The following is a 25,883-nucleotide window of genomic DNA, read 5'->3' on the forward strand; positions in this document are numbered from 1 at the left end:
TAAGGCCTACTTGGGAATTATACATTGAATATCCCTATTATTGATGCTGCGGCCCGCGGCGTCACCAAAAACTAGGAAATTGGTCCGCGAGCACATTTGAGTTTGAGACCTCTGGTTTATAGCGAATATCGTATTAGTCAGCCATGAGTGATAGTGCCCATCGCTGTAAGCGTTGCGCTGTAATCACGGGAATTTTTTGCTGGCGAGAAAATAGCTAAAAGCGGTTTGTGGTCCGTTACGAGAGCAAATTTTCTACCATACAAGAATTGACGAAATTTAGTGACTCTGTAAATGATTGACAAAGCTTCCTTCTCTATTTGAGAGTAGGATATTTGCGAATCGGAAAGCGTTTTCGATGCGTGCGCGATCGGTCTCTCTTCGCCATTGTGCTCGATTGAGAGGACAGCGCCGATTCCGAATTCAGAAGCATCCGTTGACAAAATGAGATGCTTGTTTACATCATAATGAGCTAACTGCGTAGCGTCGATTACGCCGTTTTTGAGAATGCGAAAAACTGCGTCACAGTCCGTATTTCAAATGAATTCCGTGCCTTTTTGAAGAAGGCGATATAACGGAGCGGCTTTAATCGTAAAATTAGGAATGAACGCGCGATAATAATTAACTTTGCCCAGGAATGCCTGTAGCTGGCGAACATCCTGAGGTTTAGGCAGAGGTGGTCAGTAACGAAGTACTTCTACTTTTTGAAGTACTTGAAGTAGATTTTGCCTACTCACACTACTTTTTAAGTAGTTATGATTTTAGACTACTTCTGCTTGACAGTTTTCAGTTTTGTAGGCAAAAATAAGCGTAGAATACCTACTTACTTACTTGTGAACCACCACTCCTACTTCTACTTGAGTAGAAATTCCGGTGGTACTTCTACTTCTACTTGAGTAGCGACGGTGACTACTTTGACCACCTCTGGGTTTAGGCAACTGTTTGATTGCTTCAACGGATCTGTTAGACGGGCGTTTGCCGCCCTTGTCAATAATGTGACCAAGATACTCGATACTACTTTTGAAAAATTCAAATTTAGCGAAATTGACGGTGAAACCATACCCGGTGAGGCGCTCAAAAAGTAACGATAAGTTGCGAAAATGATCGCGTTCATCAGTGCCAGTAACGATTATGTCATCGATAAAACTAGCAACACCGGGTAGGCCGGCGATCATGGCATCAATACAACGTTGAAAATCTGAGGGACTATAGATGCGCCTCCGAAGCACATGCGTCGATAACGGAAAAGACCGAATTGCGTGTTGATGACACACAAATTCTTCGCATCGTCGTCTAATTCTAGCTGACAATAAGCATCGGCAAGATCAATTTTCGTGAAAATACAACCACCCTGTAACTTGTGAAGAATCATCTAAGGAGGGCAGGGGATGTTGATCTATCTGATTTTATTGATTCAATGCTTTGAAGTCACCAGAAATGCGTACTGAAGTCACCAGAAATGCGTACTGATCCATTAGACTTAGTGACGGCAACAATTGGTGCCGACCAATCACTGTAATTGATTGGTTGAGGATACCTTGATTGACTAATGTAGAGGCATTTGTCCAGTATGGAGGTTTACTCAGTACACAAAATATACTGCAACCCGACAGACTATACAGATCCATGAACCAAGAAACCGACCACAAATACCGTCGACCACCCCGCACGGCCGACGCAACCCAAGAGACCAAACCAGCTCATGCTCTTCCCGAATAGACGAAGCATGACCGACAGCGCACACGAATAGGGAGCGCACGAGGTCTGCTACATCACCCTCCTCTTATTCTGAGAGATACTATAGAAAGTACTCTCACTAACACACAAAATAGCAACAAAATATCAACATGAACAATCAAGGTACAGTAATCACAATAAAACAAATGCAATTTCCAGTCGTCATTCCATGCTATCATTCACACGGCGGTTCCCAAATTCCCCATAGTAGACGTACGACTTCAGCCAATTCGGAAGATCTGAGACAGGTGAAACATATCCATTCGAATTCAGTTCCAACAAGGTTCCCGCGATTGCTGCAATAAATCCTGTGTCATTCGGAATCTTCTCCCGGTTATCAGGCTTGCTTCTGTAGCCGCATTCAGAACGTTTTTCATCACGTCGCTTACACGGCAGCTGCACTATGAAATCTGAATCCTCAGTCGAGACTTCCACTTCATATTCAAGCACAGGATCGTCACCCAAAATGACATCAGTTGCTACACTGCAATTCTCTGGCAAGGCGATAGTGGATGTAGTATCTGAGCACGAATTGAGTTCCGTCACACCACGCAACTCTTCACTGCTGGACAATTTCCTGGCTCCAACACCTTCACTGACAGAAGCATCAGAACCTTCAACGCCCATAATATTTTCAGAACCAACATCATCACCTTGTAGTATAGCCTTGAGCATCGAAATCATTCTATCCTCAGATGCCTTAAACTTGCGTTCAACGATCTCTTCCATAGCTTTCACGCAGTTTGCAGACGTACCGTCGATTCGAGAAATCCATGTACTTTCCATGTCCTCAAATCGTCGTTGCAGACAATTAATTTCGGTCTGCAGCATTACGAATTGTTGTGCTTCAATTTCTCTCCAATCTTGACTTCACTAACTAGCCAGAACCGTGAGCTGAAGGACTGCGGCGAATTCTCCATACTGGTCCTGGCGTGCTCGCCAATGTAGAGGCCTTTGTCCAGTATGGAGGTTTATTCAGCACACAAAATATTCTGCAACCCGACAGACTATACAGATCCTTGAACCAAGTAACCGACCACAAATACCGTCGACCGCCCCGCACGGCCGACGCAACCCAAGAGACCAAACCAGCTCATCAGTGATGAGCGGATGTTGATTTTTGAGAATCCGAATCCGTCCGACAGTTTTTGTGTCTGCGGAACTATCCGTCCGACTCCGAAGAATCTCATCCAACTATCCGACTTTATCCGAAAATCTCGTACAAGAATCCGAAAAATCCTTATCGAATAATGATATCGCAGAATATCAATTGTACAGCTGAGCTTAGATACAGTTCTGCACTAAAAGATCACAAATTGTATCTATGGAATGAACAAAAACAAACGGAACAAAAATTGGAATTTTAATTATAGGAACGTTAACGCGAAAAAACAACGCTACTAATTTAAAGTTAGTGTGCAAATGAAAGTGATATCTCGGATCAAAAGAAAATTAAAAATGACAGATTATTAGGCCATGGCCATATATAACAATCAGGCATTTAACCATATTACCCAATATCAAGAAGTGATAGTAGCAAGTTGTAACCATGGAATTTTACAATCTCAGATGGTCAATATTGAATGCAGATGATCCGCATTTTGCCCACAAATGCTGGAATGTGTGAAGGCCTGTTCAGTAGAAACTTGCTGATGCTTATAGTACCTTTGGTCAATCAGTTCGAAGTTTTGAGCACGACGCTTATAGTCGAGTCACACAAAATGTGAATAATAGCACCATCCTGAATGTCCCTCTTTAGCTGTCCAAATTTCCTCTCCAGTGACTAATAGTAGGTCAGTAGTTGTCTTGCCGACTTGTATATTGGAAGAGAAGAAACTTATCATCTCCAACTGTGCTTTATCCTTGGCCTTTCGGATATGATTTGTAAGGTGCATTGGGCCACTTGAAAAGTTGTGGTGTTTCACTTTCATAGCAATTATTGCATAGAGGCAGTGTCCCATAAATCAGGATGCAATCTCGCCATACTTCACTCTTGCTGTGCTATCTCTCAAGACGTCGACTTTCCTCACTGATCCATTATTATGGAGAAACGAAACTCAGACAGCACGAGCAGTTTGACTACATTCGAGGTCTTCAAATAATGCAAAGTAAACTGTACGGTACGGAGTACACTTCGAACAGTTGATGGAGCTCCACTCAAGAGAAATGACGCATCCCTAACGCACTGATCACCACTCCTTCGTGCTGACTTTCAAACTGTTTACATGATCTCTCGTTTAAATCATATAGAAAAGCACCGTAATAACGCCAAAGATTTTTTTCACAATTCTTAAACTGAAATCAAATTTACATGAACAGACCATTCGTTGAAAAAAAAACTAACAGCTTTTGTTTATATGGCTCAATGGTTCTAGATGATTGATTCCGTCAATCATATTGGAGAAAATATAGCTGCTGAAGGAAGGGAGGTGTAAGCAGGTGCTGAATAGGTTTGGGTTTCGTTGTAACTGTATATAGGAATTCTGGATTTCATAGCCTTGTTATATGTTATTAGTTTACCTTAGTAAGGTATGCATGTATCTTGGGATCAAGTGCAGAAAGCACAGTTATGGGATGATTATGGGGTGATTATAGTACTTGATCCATATATAAGCTTGTGAGTTATTCACCGTACAGTATTGGAATTCGGATACAAGTGAATCATGTGTTTAAATAAGACACAAGGTGATCATAACTATGTAAAAAAGAGAAACCAACTTGTGGAAATGAGTGTTTAATCTTATCAAAAAATTAATGTCACGTAGACCAATGATGTCAAAAAATAGGCTAACTTGCCCCCAGGCAGTTGTAAATTCAAAACTTCTAAAATATAAAATGTGCATGTTAATTCAAATTCAGGCATATCGCAACAACTGATTATAAAGGAAGAACAACAAGCATTTAATTTACATCACATATAAGCAATCGTGGGTCAGATAAGTCCCAAAGGTCCCCTTTGCAGGAATGGCGAACCCCAAGATGAACATGCGATATTTGGCAAGAATGGGAATAATCACCGATTTGGATAAATGCATAGCATTCTTAAGAAAACACCGTTTACTGGCCTCCAGAATGGACTGCCAAGGATGTGGAAGCATAATGACCGAGGAGAGGACTTCCAGTACAGCGGACGGTCTTCGCTGGCGATGCCAAGACTCCAAATGCCGTACTACGGCAACTATACGTAAAAATTCATTTTTTGAGAAGAGTAATTTGGGGCTCATCCAACTGGTTTTACTAACGTACTATTGGGCTTCTCGTACTCCACAACGACGAATCTCTTTCGAGGCTGAAATTTCAAAAAGAGCAATAGTAGACTGGGCCAATTTCTTGCGAGAAATATGTTCTTCAGACCTCATAGATAGGAAGGGGCCTATCGGCGGACCGGATAGCGAAATTGCAGCAGATGAATCGGTGGTCGCTCGTCGAAAGGCCGGCAACCGCCAAGGCCGTCCAGTAAAGGCTGTGTGGATATACGGGGCTGTAGATATCGTTTCTAAAGAAGCTTTTGTAGAATTGGTCCCGGATTCAGGTAGAACGACGGAAAATCTGAAAGAGATAACATTGCGCAATGTAAAGGCGGGCACGACAATCAGAACCGATGCTTTTTCTTCATATCATTCTCTCAGTGACTGGGGAGGAATGGGGTATAAGCACAAGGTGATAAACCATTCGTTATTTTATGTACACCCGACCTCAGGGCTTCATACTCAACACGTGGAGAGTTTTTGGAATCAGGTGAAATCTCTATTAAGGCTCCAAAACGGAATCAGAAGAAGCAATCTCGCCAGTTTTCTGGACCAATTCCTCTGGATGAGGATGTACCCAAAAGAAGATCATTTTATGCGCATACTTGAAGCAATAGCAAACAATCCAAAATATTATATGGGAAGTGAAGTTTGAACCCTCCCTGATGCCAGTCAACTTACGTTTAACATCGATAATAGCACCTACCAAACATTGAGTTATTTGAAAACAAATACCAAAAGATTTTTTATTATATTTTACAGAAATTGTAATATAATAATAGAAAATACTATTTGTTATTGAATGAATTTGCCAGCCGTGCCTATCAGTGAAGAATGGAATTCATTTCTGCTATTGGTAATCACTACATTAATGTTCTTTATGCAATTATTTTATTGTATATTTGGACTGAAAAGACGAAAGTTTACTGCAATATAGTTAACGTTTCGATCACAGATATGCCCTCAGGATATGAAGACAGTTTCATGAACGCATCGATCACGAATCTGCCCTCAGGCTATGAAGACCGTGCTGGGACGATAACCCAGGCCCAGTTCGGTCGGCTGCCTAGAAAACTACCAAAGGACTGGGCCAGACTAAATTCGTCGGCTTGGGAACATATATCACTTTCACAGTGTTGGCAAATAAAAAATGTGACTCATAATTTTACGAACCCAGGCCTCTTTTTTTCGTCGACCTTTGGATATGTCAAAGCCGAAAAGATCACATTGCAAGAATATTTATACCCAACCGGAAAATACTGGACTAGCATTGACCAATTTGAACATACCTGTGTTTGTGGGCGCGAAAAGGCATACATCACTCCTGATTTGAAGCTCAAGGCCCTGGAATCAGAAGTAGTTTACATTAGACCGACAGGGCACAATTTCAGATTGGCGTGGCGATTCTCTGAAACATCAAGAAACATTCGAGATTGGAACCCTCTTGGATTGTATCAAATCGCAATTATGAAGTACAAATTGAAGGCCTTGAAAATGTTTGCTAGTTATTCGAGTATCAAAATCAGTTGTATAACTGAACAAGTTGCAACCGAAGAGATAATGAGACAGAGAAATATATACAATGATAGCTCTACCGACGTAGTGGATTGTGTCCGTTTATGGCAATTTTTACAGTGCACTATCTGTACGGTCAGAGGACTGGTAGTAAGTTTCGAACCACACGCAAGCAAGATAATACTGCAAGAAGAAGATTCTACAAGGAACCTTCATGTTACACTGAACAAAGAAATGGATTTTGCACCTGGATTACGCAACTATCACCCTTCAGCTCCCGTATGGTTGAGAACAATGGCAGGCGATAAGCCAACATTGCCAAAAAATATGGTCTGGGTCTATCCGAGCTACATTAATAAGTACGGTTTCCAGTATCGCGATGGACCTACACCAACGAAACTAGCAGGAGTTCTGCCAATATACCTACAATACCCTTCCATGTTGGAGCAGGATCAATCGTGTATCAGAAGAATTCAAGGCAATAGGGCTACCTGCAATGATCCTGTTGGAGGTTTAAATATGAAATTGGCGTTTTGGGATCAAATTAAATACGATTCACAGTCAAATGAGAGAAGGTATCCTGGGAAACCATTTGTAATTTTAGGGGGGAAGAAGACTGGATTGGAACATAGCGACTCCACGCTACCAGGAAGAACTAGAAAAAGGCGTCTCTTTTTTAGCTTGTTCATTTTATCTTTCTCTGTAATTTTGACGTTGGCTGTAACGTCAAACCTTCAAGGAGTCCTGAACCGAAACCTGGACCAGCTTACTTCTCAAATGAACGCACGATTCACAAAAATCGAAAATGATTTGAAGACAGTGGCAGACGGATTAAATGATCTCTCACTTATTGGAATTGCACGCGCACAAAAACTGAACCAAGTCATTGTGACCAATTTGCGTCGAGATGCTGCAACTGAGGAAAGATTTAAAACTATTACAAATATGATTTGGACAAATCGTAATATGATAATTGCTCAAATAGACAGTTACTTGTCTACAATCCAAACAGTACAGGAAATGACACTTGCAGAGTTGAGTTTGAATCAATTAGTCATGGAGCAATTGCAAAATCTAACTGCAAGGCCAATATTCGATAAGAATAAGGCTTACGCTGTACGAATAAGATCGGGAATTTTGAGCCTCCGAGAAATTGCTGAAAAAATCATCGAACTAAAAGATGAGTATGTGAACGTCTCCCAAAACCAAGCTTTAGAATTACAGAGTACACGAAGAGAGTTGCAAAAAATCGACAATCAAGCTGAAATCGAAATAACACGCTGGCAAGAGGATTTGAACAATAGTATTTTTGTGAATACCTCAGATTTCACGAACAGCAATATAAGTTTCCGCCATCTTGACCAGATAATTGGGGAGGAATTCTTTGACGACGTTGGAACCGCAGTCGAAACCTTGGCAAACGGTACTTCGACAATTTTACAGAGTGTCGCGAACGGCGCGAAAACTGTAATCACGGAAGGAGTACACGGAATAACTTCTATTCTAGGAGCAGGAACACAAGCTTTATTTGGTGACATTGGAAGTATAGTCTTGCCCATAGTGGGAGTGATTGCAGCCATAGGCATATTGATTTGCATGATCAAAATTTATCCAGTAATATTCCCGAACAAAAAGAGGATCCATCGTGAAATTCAAGGAAGAAACAATAGATCTGAAATGACCACGTATACAGCAATACTCGCTCCAAAGTATCATCGAGGATAGAACTTGAAAACAAAAAGGTAAAATAAAATATTGCAATTAACTGATTCCCCTACTATATTTAGATTTAAGCGTAAAGTGTATTGCTAACCGACAATCGTGAAATCGTGAAGATAAAGATCTTCCGGGAGTTGATAATTGGAATCATGTGGATTCTAATCAATTTGAGTCAAGGTAAAAAGGTATCTCTTTCTGAAATGTCACTAATAAAATTGCACGATTTAAATGTTTCACGTTGGATGCTGTATAATGAGAGTCAAGTTATATTACATGCCCCGTTACATAGGTTATTTGAACTAGATGCATCAACTACTTCTAATTATGGTCACATTGAAATGATTACAGGACATAGCAGTCAATTTGGAACAGTCAAAACCCTTGGTCAGACGCTGCAAAATAATCTTAGTAGGAAAAATCAACGTAATATATATTGGGAGGATCCGTTGACATTTGAGCAAACCTGTGTTTGTCGAAGGAAAATTCACTACATTGAACCTCCTCTGAGATACTCCAATTTGGCTAGAAATATCAGATACGAAAGAGAGGATAAATTCAATGTGCGCTACATTTTTCGTTGGGGCGAAAATAAGATTACTCTACCGATATCAAATCCCCAAAATTCATACACCCCTGTAATGACGGCATACAAATATCTGATTATAAAATTGCTTATGGATTATCAAGTAGTAGTTGCCAATTGTGTAAAAATATGGCATCCTGAAATATTCGAAACTAGCATCTCAATGCGTAACCTCTATGTTTGTTCAACTGGAGACCTAAGATCGACTAGATGTTTTGCATGCCGATTTAAAGGAGAAAATCCAGTCATAAATATTGTGGAATCTGGAATATTCATACAAGAACAAGATAGAACAATCAATGATTTTGTGACAAGGAACGATACTGACAGTGCTTTAGATTCTAGAGTACAATACGCAGCCTCCGAGAATAAGTGGCCCTCAAGGCGTTTTAACAGAGTGACGTCAAATAGGATATATTGGATTAGGGCTAGCCCGAATATATCTACAGAACTTATTACAGAGGAAGGTGACAACTGTTTTCGTGATGGACCAAATCTTAGACAAGCCGGAAGTATACCAATCAAAGAAACTACACCATCTATGATGGCAAATGACCCAAATTGCCATCGTCGTGTACTGGGAAAGACAAAATGTAATAAACCTATGGGTGGAGTTGAGGCCAAACTTATGCTTGGAAATCACATAACGTATGACCCTTCACTAAATAAACAACAATTTGTGAATGTTCATGGAGGTTTTTTGATGAAAAACAAAGGATTTCGCATTCCCGAATCATTTGAACATAGTAATCAGACCTTCCTTTTGGTATGGAGACATGAAAATACGAATAGAATTGGCCAAATACTACGTGAAAGTTGGTTTCAAGCACGAGAAAGGGTAGTTACCATTTTCGCTAATATATCCAGACCAATTAACATGATAAGATTTAGATTAAGAGCAATGATGTCTCGCGAACGAAATTTTCCAAGAACGATGAATATATTATCGAACAAAATCTCCAGACTAAATAAGGGACTGTTGTCGACAGAAGTATCACGATTAAACAAAGCATTCAGTCAGATGACTGCAGCTATGATCCTATTGAGAGCGACTATTCGACAGATAGAGCTGTTTGAAATAAAAATTTGTTATAAAGCTAGCTTTCCAAATGGAAGTTTAATTTATGTTCCTTTTGCCTATAAGGAAGCTGTGCCCCGGGGCGATTCGCTAACAACCAGCATACAGGAAACAGATATGACTACATTGAGAAATAACGAAATTACACCATCTCAAATGACATCATCAGTTGTGACAAACATCACGGATAATATAGGAATTGGCGCCTATACAGTGGTAGAGTCAACATTAAGGGCGAAGGTATTGACATCATCTCTATCGATACCGCCTGTTACATTATTGAAATCATCAAACGTCACTATTGGGAGAAATCAGACCTATGATGTCACTAGGCCCGAGGCCCTACTATCACAAATACCAACACAGGTAACCTTGTCCGAATATTCAACTAATTCACCGACTACAAGAGAAACTGATCAGCACCTGCAAATGCCAACAGCAGCATCAGATACGACCATCTTTTCGCCAGAAGCTCAGCGAAATTCAAATTATTTCAATACCACAACACCATCAATAATACTTCCATATGAGGTAAGTGCACAAAGAGTAAGCATTCTCATTACAGGTATATTTAATACAACGACACAAGCAATGAAGAATACAGATATAATCACAAGGAATGCCACGTTCACCCGATCTACAACACATACAACACCGATGTCAATCATGATGGCCATTACTACATTATCAGAAGACAACTCAAGCTCAACTGCAAACTCCACAAACTACAAGGAAGACTCAACTAAATTGTCGCAAGCCGGTAAGTGGACTGTAACGACAAATGAAGATATATTGTTCAGACCAACGATAGAACCAAAGTCAAATTCGACAACTGAAACGCCAAAGCCATTCTCACCCATAGCCAATCTTATAAACGCGTCGGAGCAATTACATCATATTTCAACAACCCCAGTGGGAGAACACAGCTCAGCTACAAAAACTATTACCCAAGAAGACATGCTAGATAACAACGTTTCGACAAAAGAAAGAGAAACTGATTCGAGCCACACGAGCTGACTACAATCAATCGTTCCAACATTCATAACAAAACACGCAAGTACGGTAGAAATTTCAATTACATCTCACAAGATTGTAATGAATAATTCTAACAGCTCGGTCAAAGACAACGTAAGTATTATTGCCACGCCTGATTCTAGTAGACATAGGGTTGGAAAAAGATCCTGGGAAAATACCACTATTTTGGCCAATAGCACGAATCAAAATCCGAATATGACGGAAGAAATAACATTTAGGTCAACAAGCCAACCATTGATGTCAGTTAGAAGAGTTGAAATCGGACCCACGACCGATAGTAGAAGTACTAATTTCAGTGGACGGAGCCCCATACACGTTACAAGAAATAGTACTGAAGAAAAATTGAACACTAATTACAATACTACGTCTTTAGCACCATATACTACGCAAGCTACAACAGAAACTGGTGAGAAGATCAAACCAACTATGAGAAGTCTGGTAACCCACATGAATATCACTTGGGAAAATATCACGTTAGCACCAAATAGATCAAACTGGGACACCACTAACTTAAATCTAAGTAATTATGAGACTACTATGAAGTATGAGTTGGGCCCTGATCATACCAGAGATCAACAGTTGAGTACCAAGAATATGCCTAAGGCGACATATTTAGCTTTTCAACCTAATGTAAATTCAAGCTGGATGTTATCGCCTAGTAATAATGAAGAAAAATTCAATTGGACTCTAGAACTTTACAAATTATCCGCCTTGGAGAGGAATTTTTCATTGGAAATAGATTCATACATCATCTTCAGAACTCACGTCAAGCGTGTCAAGCAACTTGCAAATGAAAATCTCTATGGCATTGTAAGCGCTGGAATTATTATAGCAATAATCACTGGAATAATGATATATCTAGTACGAAAATTCTGCAGTCAAAAGAAACAATACAATATGCGTACTCAACGTAGAATTGTTAAACGTAATATGAGACACGAGTTGAAAAGGAAAATCCTAGAAGAATTGCAGAATAACTCAGAAATTATGGCATTAAACCATGAAGTGAATGAATTAATCGCATAATGATTTATGTTCAGACTATTATTCACTAAGATATGAAGCGTGAAAACTTGACTAACTATGTAATACTAGTGCAAACGGACTGACACGCCCAAGGCTATGAAGTCGTGATAAGTTGTAAACAACAGGCTTATTACTGTACTGAGGAAAATATGATTCCTCATTCCTGCAATGCAGTAAAAACCATGCTAGCCCGGGGCTGTAACAAGACAAGTACTAAGACTACATTGGAAACTAGACGTGTAAAATGTGAAAGATACACTTACTTTCATATGTGAAACGTGATCTCAAGACCGTCGCATAAATACAATGTATTTTGTAAAACTGATGATATATCCCAAAATAGGCTGTAGTCCATCACCTCTGCAATAAAGTAGATATATTTTCAAAAATGGAATGGCAATGACTGTATATTAACGAGAGATATACGGGCAAATTTTAGTGACGAGTCGTTAAAGCATTATTCATTTCTCAAATACGACCCCAAACCCTTACCTTTCCAGATTACCATTTCTTTTCTCAAGCAGGCGCTACATCAGATTGCTGTGAAATGACACAGTAACATTTATATACATTGGATCAAATGTAAATAATTATAAAAATCATTTAATATCTCATTTCTTGTTTCATTATACTGTAATTCATTCCTTTCGTTATATTTTGGTGAAATGAATATGTTGACAAGAATAAAATCACGGCAACATGGTTATAATCAAATAAATATACCTAAAAAATTCACAAAATCCTCAAAAACCGAAAAAATATTTTGTTTTTTAGTCTATACAGGTGAATTTAATTTTGAAGCTTTCAATTTTGATGCTAAATTGCAATGATATAATTTTGGGTGTTCTTATTGTTATAAAATACAAAAAAAAATACATATATTACAAAGAGTCCTAAAATTCAGATTCAACAAAAAAAGGTGTTCGCAAAAATATGTAAATTTAGATTTGTGACGATAGAAGATTCCAAAATTCTGTACATAAGGAATATTATTTCTAGACAGCACAGGCTGACAATTATGCAACCCTGTGATTATACTGAGTATCCAGGAACCTAGATTATCGAAGACACTTCCTGGGTAAGTATGATGTAAGTATATTTTACTGTTTTTTATCAAAGTTTCGAGACCATATTTAGTAGAAATATGGACAATCTCCTATAAACTGCAAAAACCAGGGCAGGCTAATCCATACGAAGCCAAGTAGAAAAAGATACATGCCATTGCGTAAAGCAATAGATAATTGCCCCTCTAGTACTAACAATACTGGCCTTTTATTTTATAACTAATGAGAAATACGACACAATTGGACCAAACATGAATAGTTTATGCGATATTCCAATTACGAGATAGGTAGTAAAAGTATATAAATTCACGCATCACCATACTGTAGACACAATCTAGTCGTTAATGGAATGAATGCTGGGACACATTATACAATTCTGGGATCAATTGTAGGTATGTTTTAATAAATTATAGGATTGTGAGAAGGGAGAATAACTCGGCACAGAATCAATAATATTCTGAAGTCGGAGGGCAGCAGATTTCCTTTTAGTAACCCTGTGAAAAGGAAGTAGAGTATTATGTTATGTTTTTTTTATACAATAATCAGTTATCAGTTTAACTTAATTTAAGAACAAGACCAAATGCTAATGAAATCAGAGTTATCTATGACTAATAATAACATAATTACAAGTACCTGGTTCAATCAAAGTCCTTCATTGTGTAGTGAGAACTTGGATGCATGATCATGTTTGAATTGGTCCTTAAGATTTCTTGAAAGTTTGATTTGGCTGTTAGTACAAGAAAATGGAAGTTCAAAACATTATTTACAAAATTTAACGTCTATCCTAGAAACAGATTCAGGAATACAGATTAATTTATCACTTACTAAAAGGTTAAGCCTGGCTATTATTGAAGAATACTGCCGCCCCAAAAATACCCAATAAACAAGGGAGTCAAGAACTACATATTTATAATGAAAGTAACTACTGAACCCTATAACTCAATCGGTATGGCTGAACACCAATAGCCATTACATCATTGAACAGGCCAAATTTGCTCAATTTCCATTCAAATGAGGCTGTATGTCACCCAACACTATTGAAATGTTTCACTAGGCATCACAGAGATAGTGGAAAGCTTAACAAGTGAGTTTTCACAAATATGTCTAAAGTGACATATTTGTTCTTTCGAGTAGGCATAGAATTTGTCATGGAAAATTACTGGTACGATATAAAAAAATGAAGCACCAACAGATTATGAAATTCTGCTTTCTGAATGACAGATCGTGAGTGCAAACCAACATATTTTGGAAGATAAAATCTCTAAAGTATATGAACTGAGTAAATGTCAAGTTGGAACTAGATCTAACATAACGAAAAATGTGTTTATGCGGGAATGAAAGAGTCGAACATACTGGTTCGGCAAGAAAATTGACCTATGAAGTAATGTGCACACTACGTAATGCGAATGAAAACTAACCTTGTGTGCCTGGGCGATGTCTCGCGGTATCTCCTGGTACCTCTCGGTACAGTGATGTAACCTGAAATGACGGAAGTGATATGAAACTGATTATCGGATAAACATCTCACGACTTGTTGCAAAATAAGGCGTAGCCATGCGAGGAATGCAAAAATTTATTTGACATAAACAAGTATACATTTTTTCTGAATATTTCAGAATAAATATATACACTCCACTCACAGTAGAACATTCATTCGGTCACTAGCATATTCTTTAATCCGGAGGTCAGATACTTAATGAAACTTAGGAAAGACAGAACAAATTAGTTTATATATTGAAATATTACTATACGGGTAGTACATAATATATTGACTTACCAATTGTTGAACTTGGGTGAAGTAGTTGACCTAGACTAATATAGCTGAAAGAAAGAAAGTAGAATAAGTTAATTTCAAAAAGGATAATAGAAGGACAAGATTCAGGCCTTGCAAGTGACATTCATGTATCATTATGTTATATTGATGTTGTATCATATGTTAATTCACATAGTGTGTTTTTGACTGCACAAAGTGAAGCCTTTACATATAGTAAAATGTTTGCTATTGATTCTAGATTGTTTAGTGTGAGATTGATGCATTGTAAACTTTCATTATAAAGAATATGGCAACTCAATCGGAACTACCAGCAACATCACAAACTTCTGTCATCGAACTTGAAGAATGGGAGCCTGAACTACCGGAAATTGATTCCGATGATGATTTCCCTCTAGACAATGATTACAGAGTTATATTTGAGATGGAGTGTAAATGTCAAACTTTTTGTAATCTTTTTTTCTGCCGCGGACCTCAACTGAAAGGCAAAGGAAAATCGAGATTTGAAGGCCTGAGTTTGACAACCTTGCTAACAGGCCTTGTCAACAACATGCACAGATACGGTGGTGAATTGGTAGAAAGACTGGCTTTCAGATTGAATTCACGAATCAGAGAATGGACTCAACAACGAGCTGTCTGTAACAGAAGAAACAAGCTCAATATAATCAACTACCAGTTCATCGTCGAAAAAATCGAAATAGATATCGACCATTACATAACACGATTTGCAAGAGAACACCTACTAAGACAGGACATAATTCCTTCTCTCAAAGGTGGATACAGCAAGAGACATTGGAATGAGATGCATATTGATGTGTGGGAAAGAACCAATTGCCCAGTTTTTCTCGAAAGAGAGGAAGATATATTCCATGCTTTCTCATTATGTGACGAAGTATGGAGAAGATTGCCAACGGCCCTCCCAATGTTCAAGGGTTTAGAGTCATCCTTGTGTGAACCCGTGAAGGACGTGAACTGGAAGAAAGCAGCTATCGAGCATATAAGAAGAGATGCCATTATATTCATCTACTATCCCAATCTTATCATTGAGTCTTTAGCAGCAGGCGACTGTTTTTACAACATGGAGGAACTCCGACCGGTGGCAGAGAATGTGTACAAAAACAGGTACCTTTGGCATGTAAAGATTGGGAACCTAAGATCATTATTGATCCGATATGATGAAAAGAATAAGAATAAAGGAAAGAACTGATGTTGCTGAACAATCTGAGAACTGGAAAGTTACTATATGAAACTGTCCTTTCCTGGAGTTGCCATTTATCTATAATCTGATGAGTACTACAATTATTGGTGTGAGTACAATCTTTATCTTTGACAAAACATTCAGTTTCCCCTGTTAAGAAACCTTAGGCTTTCTAGTCCTAGGTATCTGATGTAAAATACGGAAATAATTGCCGTTGATATCAGATTAAACGAACATAAATAACACAGTAATCACTCTATATAACGGCCTCAACATTAACAGAATAAACAAAATGATTAGATACAATAATCAAATCCTAATTGTCCTTTCTGCCGACTAAATGGAATCTCTGACTATTTGTGGATAAGCAAAGCTGTTCGTCTGAGATCAATGTCATGGTTTATGAGTAACCACTATTGTCGCCATTGAGCATTTCGAACAAGTGACGTATTTTGAATTGAAACAAAATCTGACATGGCCTTAGTCGTTGCAGTCAAGGGCGTGAAAAATTCTATAAAATTTACCTGAAGATGTGCATATTCGTATTGGTGTTTGCTAAATTATTACACATAAAATATAAAATATTGAAACTTAAATGGACATCACGTGTTATAACTGACAACACGACATGTAATATGTCAGGATCCTTCAAACCTTAGCAGGGGCGAAGTTTACAAATTCGCTTTAAATTGAGATATGATTGCTCTGAGAGGTGGTATATACGAATATTGAAAAAAAGGCTTAATACAACTATATATTTGATTATAGGGATTAAAATGGTACAATACCCTATGAAAAAAAAATAGAACCCGAATTAGTAGTACTGAATTAGCACAGATAACATTTGCAAGCCATGTACAAGGGACTACATTCCCAACATGTAATATGTATGATGATGACGCGGTACCATTCGAATTTTGTCATACTGATACATTCGTACCGCTCTGACTCGCCCACTTTAAAGGCGCCAGTCAGAGAAATTGTTTGTTTTTAAATCAGCTGATTTTCTGATATGTGCATTTCGTATAATTTGACTGTATATTGCATTTTGAAGATAATATATTTCGGAAATTGACTAACAGATGACTCAAATAGTACAAGAGCGTTACGGAGTGTAATTTGGTTTGTTAATTGTGCATGATAGACGTAAATGGAAAAATTTGTATTATGAATTGAAGATTTTTATAAATGTGAAACATTTATAGTTGAAATTATTGTTAATTAGAACTGTATATCAGTTAAAAGACGCAATACTATTGGAGTATTTGGTTGTATTAAGGGAAATGTGTATTCTAGTAATATCTGAGCCCTGGACCGCATATGGTCATTGTTGACTGGAGCACTGTGTGAAGATTGAACATCTGGAAGTTTGCAAGAAAGAAAAGAACCTGGAATAAAGGTTTCAAGACTGATATCTACTGAAGGTCATTGACTGTCAGAATCAGTGATATCACAGCTACTTGAACACTCTATTCCTCACAATTGGTGGCCAGTACGGATTCTTCAACTTCCATTTGTGATATCTCACATGCACTGCACAGAACAACGTTGCAGACTGATTTTCACAAGGTGTATTTTATAAGCTTTCACGACATTCATACTCATATGGACGGTGGTACAAGTATGCTGGTTTTCAAAAGGTGAATACCCATCTTCGAACTCTACGAATATTTCAACAGAAGAGGGTGTTTATTTCAAATTATAAAGACAACGAAAAATAGGGGGTCAATATTTTCACAATGAAGAAAATTTTTTCGAAAAAGCCGAAATCTACATCAAAGGATGCTCAAGCCTTGCAGGAGAATCTCGCTCTTATGAAAAACACGGTCAAACGTCACCAAGATGTAGAAATGAAACGAAGCCAGTTGAAATTAGCAGTAAAACAACAAGCGGAACTATTCAACGACATGAAAAATTTAATTCCGAAAACTACAAAAGAACTAGACTTGGCCAGTCGTGACGTCAAGACCGCTCAAGCCGACCTATCAATGATAAAACGCGCGACTGAAAAGGCATCTATGAAGATTGATTCTCAGACGTTAAATGAAGTTCTTTCGGCGGAATTTGACTTAGGAAAAGCACATCAGAGAACGATAGTCGGTTCCAGTCCAGCAACGTTATCGGCCACCGTGGAAGTTATATCACCGCCTGCGCCGAACTTGGGGTTGACTAATCAACCTGCTAGGCCACCAGCATATGCAGTGACCAGACAGCAATTGCTAACGGGTAACAATGGAACTCACAGTGATGTGTTTACTCAAAAAATAGCTCCACTCATACCGCAGAAATTGGCACCAACAAACTCCAAACAGAATAATACTTACAAGAAAATATATCCCCGTTTAGATGGAGGTAAGGACACTCAGTGTTACGTGACAGGGGTCGAAGGGGTGGACACAATCCCTAACAACCTCATAATTCGTGGGTCATTTTTACCCCAACAAGACCCAGAAATCGAGCCGAGAATCCTGGCTTCACAGCGGACTCAGTTAATTCCACCGCCACTTTTCTCGCCTAATGTTATCCATGAACCAGGCCGTTTAGTAGTGCCTTCCCCTGAGAGACGCGGAGTACCGTGGTACCTGCCAGAAGAGGCTCAAAATGACGATTCGGGGAGGCTCGATGATTCAGATGCTGCGGCATCTAATATTTCTGACCCACTACCATACAGGAACAAGCGGATTATGCCGATGTCAGAGATGATCTCGGTAATGAAATCAGCTGGGTCAACACCGTTATTGCCTTGGTTGGAGGATAGCCTCCGCATCCTGGATCATAATAACGGCAATAGCCTTATCGATCGAGTCCTGGCTAACGCGATGCAGGCAAAATTGATCGAGGCAGGCCGTCGGGAGGATGCAGAAATATTGGCAGACATGTTTTCGGTTCCAAATCCTCAATGGGATAAGATTTTGAGCGATTTAGCCATAGCTCTACCAACGTTTGGAATTGGAACAGAAAAGGTCATCGCTAAGTTTGCCAAGGACTACGACTGGAGCACAAGGCCCCATGTTAAAAATCAACAATCTCTTGCGCGAGATGGGTATTGCCGAAGACGAACCTATAAAACAGAGCGACGATGGACTTAAATTATTCCGCGTATTACGATCAAAATTACCACCCTCACTGAGGTACCTTATGCACGGGTGGGAGACGCTAAACTATTCAGACTTTTTGCTAGCACTCCAGAGAATTTGGAATTCTGAACTCCTGGATGCGAACATAGCAAATTCAACAAACAAACATGACAGACCTATGGCTTCATATGCCATCAGCCCATCAACACCGCAGACATCAGCTCTACCAGACATCCACATCTATAATATGACACCACCCACGTCATCGTACCCAGCAATGGGACAGCCAAACGAAACACCAGCAGCCAGTATTGTACAACCACGTCGAAATCCTGAGCGTGCAGCGCGACGCCTTCAACGTAACTTCATACCGCCTGACAACGTCGACGCGAATATCGGCCGAGCAAACAAACGCCCGCAGACCACGGCTCCGACTCAGCAACCTCTGACTGCGACACAAGATTCAGGAAACACGACAGACAACCGAGATCTCACTCCAAGGAACGCCGAGGATGCTCGAGAAATCGCTCTTTCAAACGGTAATGAATACAGATTTCTTGCAAACCCAAATATTTTTGCGCCACTGGGCCTATATACTCAACCAGAAAATGGACAATCGTTGGCAGTCTGCTATTTATGCCGAAGCGTAGGACATCTGTCCCGCGATTGCATTGCAAAGGCGGTACTGTGGCTAAACAACCTAGTACTAGGCCGAGATCCACATGGGAATTATGAAATTCGAGAAAGATTGAGACCCCTGCCTGCTAAATTGTTTCAGCAAACAACTGAAAATTGGAAACCATTTCTAAGTGGTAAAAATGCGCTGCGTAAAAAAATACTGACAATTGAGGAATTGGATCGATACTTTTACTCACAAGGATCACCTGGTTTGGTGAAGCGAGTCCAATTAGTTACTGACTATTTTGAGGAAAGACCCCCCAAAAGGAATCCTTTGCACTGGCGCGATAGAAGCCTAACTTTCGCACCGCCAACAATGTCCACAATCCCTGAATATTGTGCAGGAAATAATGCCGCATGGACCCGATCGCAGAATTTAAATTATCAAGCTCCAGACTGGTCACAAGAGGAGTTGCGACATAGCATGCATCGACAAAAAAATTAATATGGCAGATTAACTCTCCGACATTAATTTTGCCAGAATTAAGGTTATCATCTCAACTGAACAATGTAAATACGGACAAGTTACCTACTGTAGTGAGTTACAATATGCACCTCGATGATAACCAGTCGGTATTTTTGGATTCATTTGGTAAAGAATTATTGTATTTTGTTGACACAAATGTTGGTTCCAAGTTCCTTGTAGATAGTGGCTCAATTCCAAACCTCATTACTAAGGCTTCTGTCAAAAGATTTTATCCGGACTGCTGGGATAAAAAAATACCACTTAATTTAGCTTTACGAGGCATTGGTGGTGTGTCGAGAATTAATTCATTGGTACATATTAACATTGACGGATTGTCAATTCCATTTGCCACAGGTACTGGTGTGCCCATTGATATTATTGGATTCAGATGGATGATGAAAATTAATGATTTGCCATCTATAACAACGGAGCTACTAAATCCAGTGGAAGTAAATGATTATTTAACCTCAGTCATTTGGCCAGACCATGCGGATGGAAGAAATTCGGATTGTAAAACGTGTAGCGCACATTGTACTTGCAAACCAACGTGCGAATCACGGTCACTAGAAGCTATGTGTTCATCGGTTGAACCAGTTAAGATGACTTCAAATAATTCTTGTCGTGATGACACAAAAAATTTGAGCATAGCTGACAATGTTTTGAACGCTACAAAACTTGTAGGGCCGGAGACGACATATGAGATGCAAACGTCTTCGCAAAAAGAACTAATCACTAACGGTCAAAAATACGCGGAATTGGCGTCAAGTTCTTCGATTATGGATAGACAGATAGGCATGTCTTGTCTCCATGGTGATAAAGGTAAAAAGTCACCAGTTCGCTCTCTAGTGGTAAACGCCCGAAATAAAGTATGGACGCATGGTGGCAAGCCGGTCACGACATATGTGCTGAAAAGTGGCACAGATTGTAGTGTACGAACCGAGCTAGATAATTTGTGTCAAACTGCAAAGGAATTAGCAGAAACTCAGTATGAAGCACCAGACCATAATGCACCCGAAAATTCTTTGATTGATGAGGCCAGATGGAAGAGTATATATGAAAAATATGCACCTATTTTGTCAGACTTGCGTGGTAATTTGGCAAAACCACAAGCTTTAACTTATTGCTGCCAGGTTGAATTAAAAGACGAGACAACTCCCGCTTTTATATCTGCTCCATACAATCTAAAAGCGAAGGTTCAAATGGAAGCTCTGAATGAGGCAATTGATAAACTAATTGATCTCCAAGTCATTGAGCCAGGTATATCAGACTGGCGTACTCCTGTCTTCGTAGTACCCCAAAAACTGAACTCTGACCAACTAAAAGAGCCAATTTGGCAGCAAAAATTTCGAATTGTCTCAAATGTTACAGCGCTCAATGCAGCTGTAAAACGGATTGACGTCTACCTACCATTAATTCCTGACATTAAACAACTGGCCCATGGTAGACCTGTCTTGTCCTTATTGGATTTAAAAAAAGCATTTTACCATGTAGAAATACATGAAGATTCAAAGCACTATTTTGGCATAGCGGTAAAGGGTAAATCCTTGCGGTGGCGTAGGATGTTGATGGGATTTATTAATTCGCCCTCGATTTTCCAGCAAACCATGAATACTGACATTGTTGAACCAGTTACAGAAAATTATCGCAAGCACATGACGTCAAAGGGTAGAGTGGAGGAAGCAAAAGCTAACCCTATTAGCGTATACATTGACGATATATTTCTTTGTACAAAAACTGTGGCTGATCATATTGTCCTGTTACAAATACTGTTTGAGCAGCTTGCAAAAATGCGATTAACCTTGTCCATTCACAAATGCTTTATTGGCAAAAAAAAGATTAATTTGCTCGGGGCTACAATCACTGGGGAACAAGTAGAAGTACAACCGGAACGATTGCGAGCACTCAAAATGCTAGCTCCGCCACGAAATATATTTGAACTGCGAGGGTGCATCGGCGCGCTGAGATATATATCTGACCATTTGCCAGACCTAAGTTTGAAATTGGGTCGATTCGATGCTCTTACCGGAAACGTGCCTTCTACCAGAGCAAAATTCACTCCGCTCTTGTGGACACAGGAACTACTGAATGATTTTATAGCAATAAAAGAACTTTTGGATAATTCAAAAATCTTGTATCATCTTAACCCTGACCTGCCTATTTATATCGAAACAGATGCTTCAAATGTTGGATTCGGTGCGGTTGTATTTCAAACAGAAATTGGAATGCAAGCACCTTTCAAAACGGTCTATCCTATAGCATTCTATAGCCACAAGTGGAGCACGCAGAGCGCGCGCGATTACCACCCCTGCTTGAAAGAGCTTAAAGCCCTGCGAAATACGGTTGAAAAATTTGAACCCATATTACGCGGAAGTCCATTTGCAATCATCACTGACAACGCTGGGGTGTTCGGCCTTCTGCAACGAATGATGAATGGTGCAAAAATTCCAAGCCCCGAGTTGTTAATCAGACGCTGGCTCGGTTATCTGTCGAGTTTTCCGATAACCAAAATAATTCAGCTCAGCACACGCGAGGTTTTTACCTCAGATGGGTTGTCACGATCATTTTTGTTCGAGATGGCAGCGGCACCATCAGAAGGCTGGTCCATATATGCTTCAGGCCTAAATGATCATGACGGTGAAAATCTGTCAAAACATGAAATGGACTCGATTAGCCGAATACTGATGCATCATTGCCGACATGAAAAATGTTCGCTTGCTGTCAAGGGAATGCATCCCTGGGGCGAACTACAGGAAATTGTGAAACAAAAAATGACATTTTCACCTACGATTTCACAATTGAGAGATATAATGAAAGACAATGGTCGAGCGATCATTAACAGTGAATCTTTAGGCGCCTCGCATGGACACTCAATTGGTCAGCTACCGGTATATACCGAGTACACGGGGTCCGATGAGTTGTATCATTTGACAACTGACAAAAGACTGAATGATATTTTGAGGACCGAATTACGAACAATGGGAAGACAATACATACACCTTTCAAAGAAAAAACACCAAAACTCTCGCGAGAAAAAAAGAATAATTGCTTTGCAAGCGGATATTCTGCGTAAACTGGGCTATAAGTTATTACAGACCGCCAACCCGGAAGTAATCCTGTGCAATGGACCAATTCCGCCAGCGTTATTCAAAGTAGTTACTTGAATTAACGGAAAAAAGGGAAGAGGGGGAGAAATGATTTGTAGTACAAATTCCATTTGCTATGTGTTATAGAAATAACATTGAAATAATAAAAATTAATCATTCAAAAGGAGTATATTTTCTGTAAAGTATGTTGTATGACTGGAGAGACAAAGTGGAACGCAATATTGAAGAAATAATTTGACTTGCCCTGAGGGAGTCATTTAAAAATTTAACATCACGTCATTGAAACTTCGAAATGAATCTAATCTGTCGAAAGAAAAATGCATTCCGGCGGAAGAAAATACTGCAAACTGATGACTTGCCTTGAGGGCTATATATATCATAGATTGACATGCCAATAAGTTAAAGAAACAACCAAAATGCGGAACGCCTCGAGGAATTCTCTGAATAATAAATAAGAAAAGTTTCACGTGTAGACCGTTTATGTTTCACCGGTAACCCCTTTTCAAAATGTTTTCCGGATAAATGAGTTAGGGTGAAAAAATAAATAGATCCGTATCTTGAATGATTTCAAAGGGGACGATAGGCTACTGTATAGTCGAGGCATCGTTATAATAATTATCATACACTTTATCTGTGTACATATCTTTTTATATAACTTTCTATATAATTTCCTGACTGCAGAAAGCTACTTGTATATGTTTGTATGCATATATTATTTGATTAGTCGGACTATAAGTGTGTGGGTAGTGGGTACGGTAGCTGTTAACTCGACGTGCCAAGCTGAAGCAAAGTCCAAGTCCGCACTGGGAATACCTTCTCACAAAATGGAGTTATTACCTTGTTAAACGTCATCGGGATATATTCCGTTATGATCATGAACTGCCGGAAGACTCATGGTAGCTAAAGATTGTGCCATAGCACAAGCACCGCTGTATAGTGCTGATTGAAAGGGTATCATACAACTACTGTGGTAGTATGAAAATCAGTCATGCAACAAAGTACGCAAAGAGGGGTTTGTCTTATATTTATCTACAGAAGACTGCCACAACAACTACTTTGAGGATTCTGGAGATTGTATGCCCTATTGTGACATTCGTCAGCTATGGGTTCAAAAACTACATGTCAAGGTGGAAAGCAAATGCAGTTCTGTGACTGACGTTGAAACAAAACCTTCAATTTTGTGAACTTCAGAAACTGCTCTGCGAGAATACTGTACTGATGATAACTATGTCAGGAGAGCTCATGTCTAATCATACCATCTTTTATCAGTTCACATATTATATATCGCTAAACTGGCAAGTATGGCATACTTGATGTATTTTAGCAAATAAATCTGATAAGATGGCTGACCTTATAGTATTGTCTACTCTTGAATGGTAGTGGCGATAGTTTATTTGTATTTTCTTGGACTCTTGACAGAAATTTTCAGACTGCTACCATTCATATCGCAAGGTGTCAGCTGTCTGTATTTGGTTTACTATTGAATCGATGACTTCTTTCTATGGGCATGTAATCAAATCTCACATCTGGTTACAACTATCCGGAAATATCCGTATCAAAAGTTACAGCTATCCGACAATATCCGGAAAAAAGTCTGCGATAATATCCGAATCCTATCCGACTGCCAAAAAATTGTCTAATATCCGGTCCGAATGCTATCCGAGTCCGTCCGATGCTCATCACTGCAGCTCATGCTCTTCCCGAATAAACGAAGCATGACCGACAGCGCACACGAATAGGGGGCGCACGAGGGCTGCTACACTAATCTATTCCAGAGATGCCACTCCAGGGTTTTTCCACCCAGATCTGGGTTTTTCGAGCATCACCTGGGTTTCTGGGTTTTTGTGCTTGAAATCTGGGTTTTTTTCAACATCATGTTTGTCAGGTCAATTTTACGGTGCACAATTGATTATTAGATTAGTAAGATCTTAATGTCGACGGATTCCACTGTGATTGAAACGGCAGAGTCTAAAGAGACACATTTACCATTAAAATGAGAGGTCTTGGGCTTGATGCGATAGAGCTTCATTGATTACTGAAAATAGGTCGCAGAAAGTCATGTTCACAGGGCAACTCTGGAGCAGTTGTTTGACAAGTCAAAATGATTTAGGACTTGAATGCCAGCGCTGCAACAAATTCGTTGTGTGTCAGTAAATAGTATGTAACTGATTTAAAGTATGCAATTAATGCTCATGAAAAGACCAAATGTTGATCTAACTAATTTACCATGTTGACATCAGAGTATATTCACTTTCAACAGGGACACTCAAAGAGAGACAGTTGGGCACCCGGGCAAGTTATTCAGATGGAGAGGGGTTTGTTAAATTCAAATGTACTCTTAATTTCATGATTTAGCAGTTTCTTTTTCGACTAAACATCCCAGATAAAAGTGTTTGTCCCAGGTTTACCGAATCAAAAGCTATTTTCAATCTTTCTGGTCAGCTCGCAGTCACTGGAACTACCCTAAAATCATCCTCACGATAGATGGGGATTAGGATTGTTACTAACATTACGAATATGTAATACACTACGTATTGATCCCCCATACCGAATGCCTGGTAGCAATGTGTCGAGAGGAAAACATCAT

General features: G+C 39.3%; 1 protein-coding gene and 1 long non-coding RNA gene across 4 annotated transcripts in view; both read right to left on the reverse strand.

Moving 5' to 3' along the window:
* The window catches only part of LOC145445226 (uncharacterized), a 186,329-nt gene that overhangs the window by 159,848 nt on the left and 598 nt on the right, over positions 1-25,883 (reverse strand). The gene's annotated exons all lie outside the window — the stretch shown is intronic.
* LOC145444746 (uncharacterized) lies at positions 1,841-24,573 on the reverse strand. Of its 3 annotated transcripts, XM_080322757.1 has the most exons (8): positions 22,732-24,573; positions 14,780-14,823; positions 14,421-14,481; positions 12,431-13,729; positions 12,202-12,298; positions 6,272-6,326; positions 5,089-5,283; positions 3,081-5,023 (listed from the first exon to the last, which is right to left on the reverse strand). In XM_080322757.1, exons 1-4 carry the CDS (start codon positions 22,779-22,781, stop codon positions 13,645-13,647), a joined length of 240 nt encoding a protein of 79 aa, XP_080178883.1. In that variant the 5' UTR covers positions 22,782-24,573; the 3' UTR covers positions 3,081-5,023; positions 5,089-5,283; positions 6,272-6,326; positions 12,202-12,298; positions 12,431-13,644. The 3 variants fall into 3 exon arrangements, with proteins under 3 accessions (XP_080178881.1, XP_080178883.1, XP_080178882.1); XM_080322756.1 differs by lacking the exons at positions 12,202-12,298; positions 12,431-13,729; positions 14,421-14,481; positions 14,780-14,823; positions 22,732-24,573 and having other exon boundaries at positions 3,081-4,912; positions 4,977-5,023; positions 6,272-7,575; XM_080322755.1 differs by lacking the exons at positions 12,202-12,298; positions 12,431-13,729; positions 14,421-14,481; positions 14,780-14,823; positions 22,732-24,573 and having other exon boundaries at positions 1,841-5,023; positions 6,272-6,593.

The sequence above is a fragment of the Botryllus schlosseri genome, chromosome 8 (assembly GCF_051294905.1).
Source record: "Botryllus schlosseri isolate E-star chromosome 8, Bs_hap1, whole genome shotgun sequence".
In the NCBI taxonomy this organism is placed as follows: Eukaryota; Metazoa; Chordata; class Ascidiacea; order Stolidobranchia; family Styelidae; genus Botryllus; species Botryllus schlosseri.

Bases quoted from the DNA above. Each gene is read 5' to 3' on its own strand.
- LOC145444746 (XM_080322755.1), bottom strand. From the start codon at position 2,565: ATGCTGCAGACCGAAATTAATTGTCTGCAACGACGATTTGAGGACATG.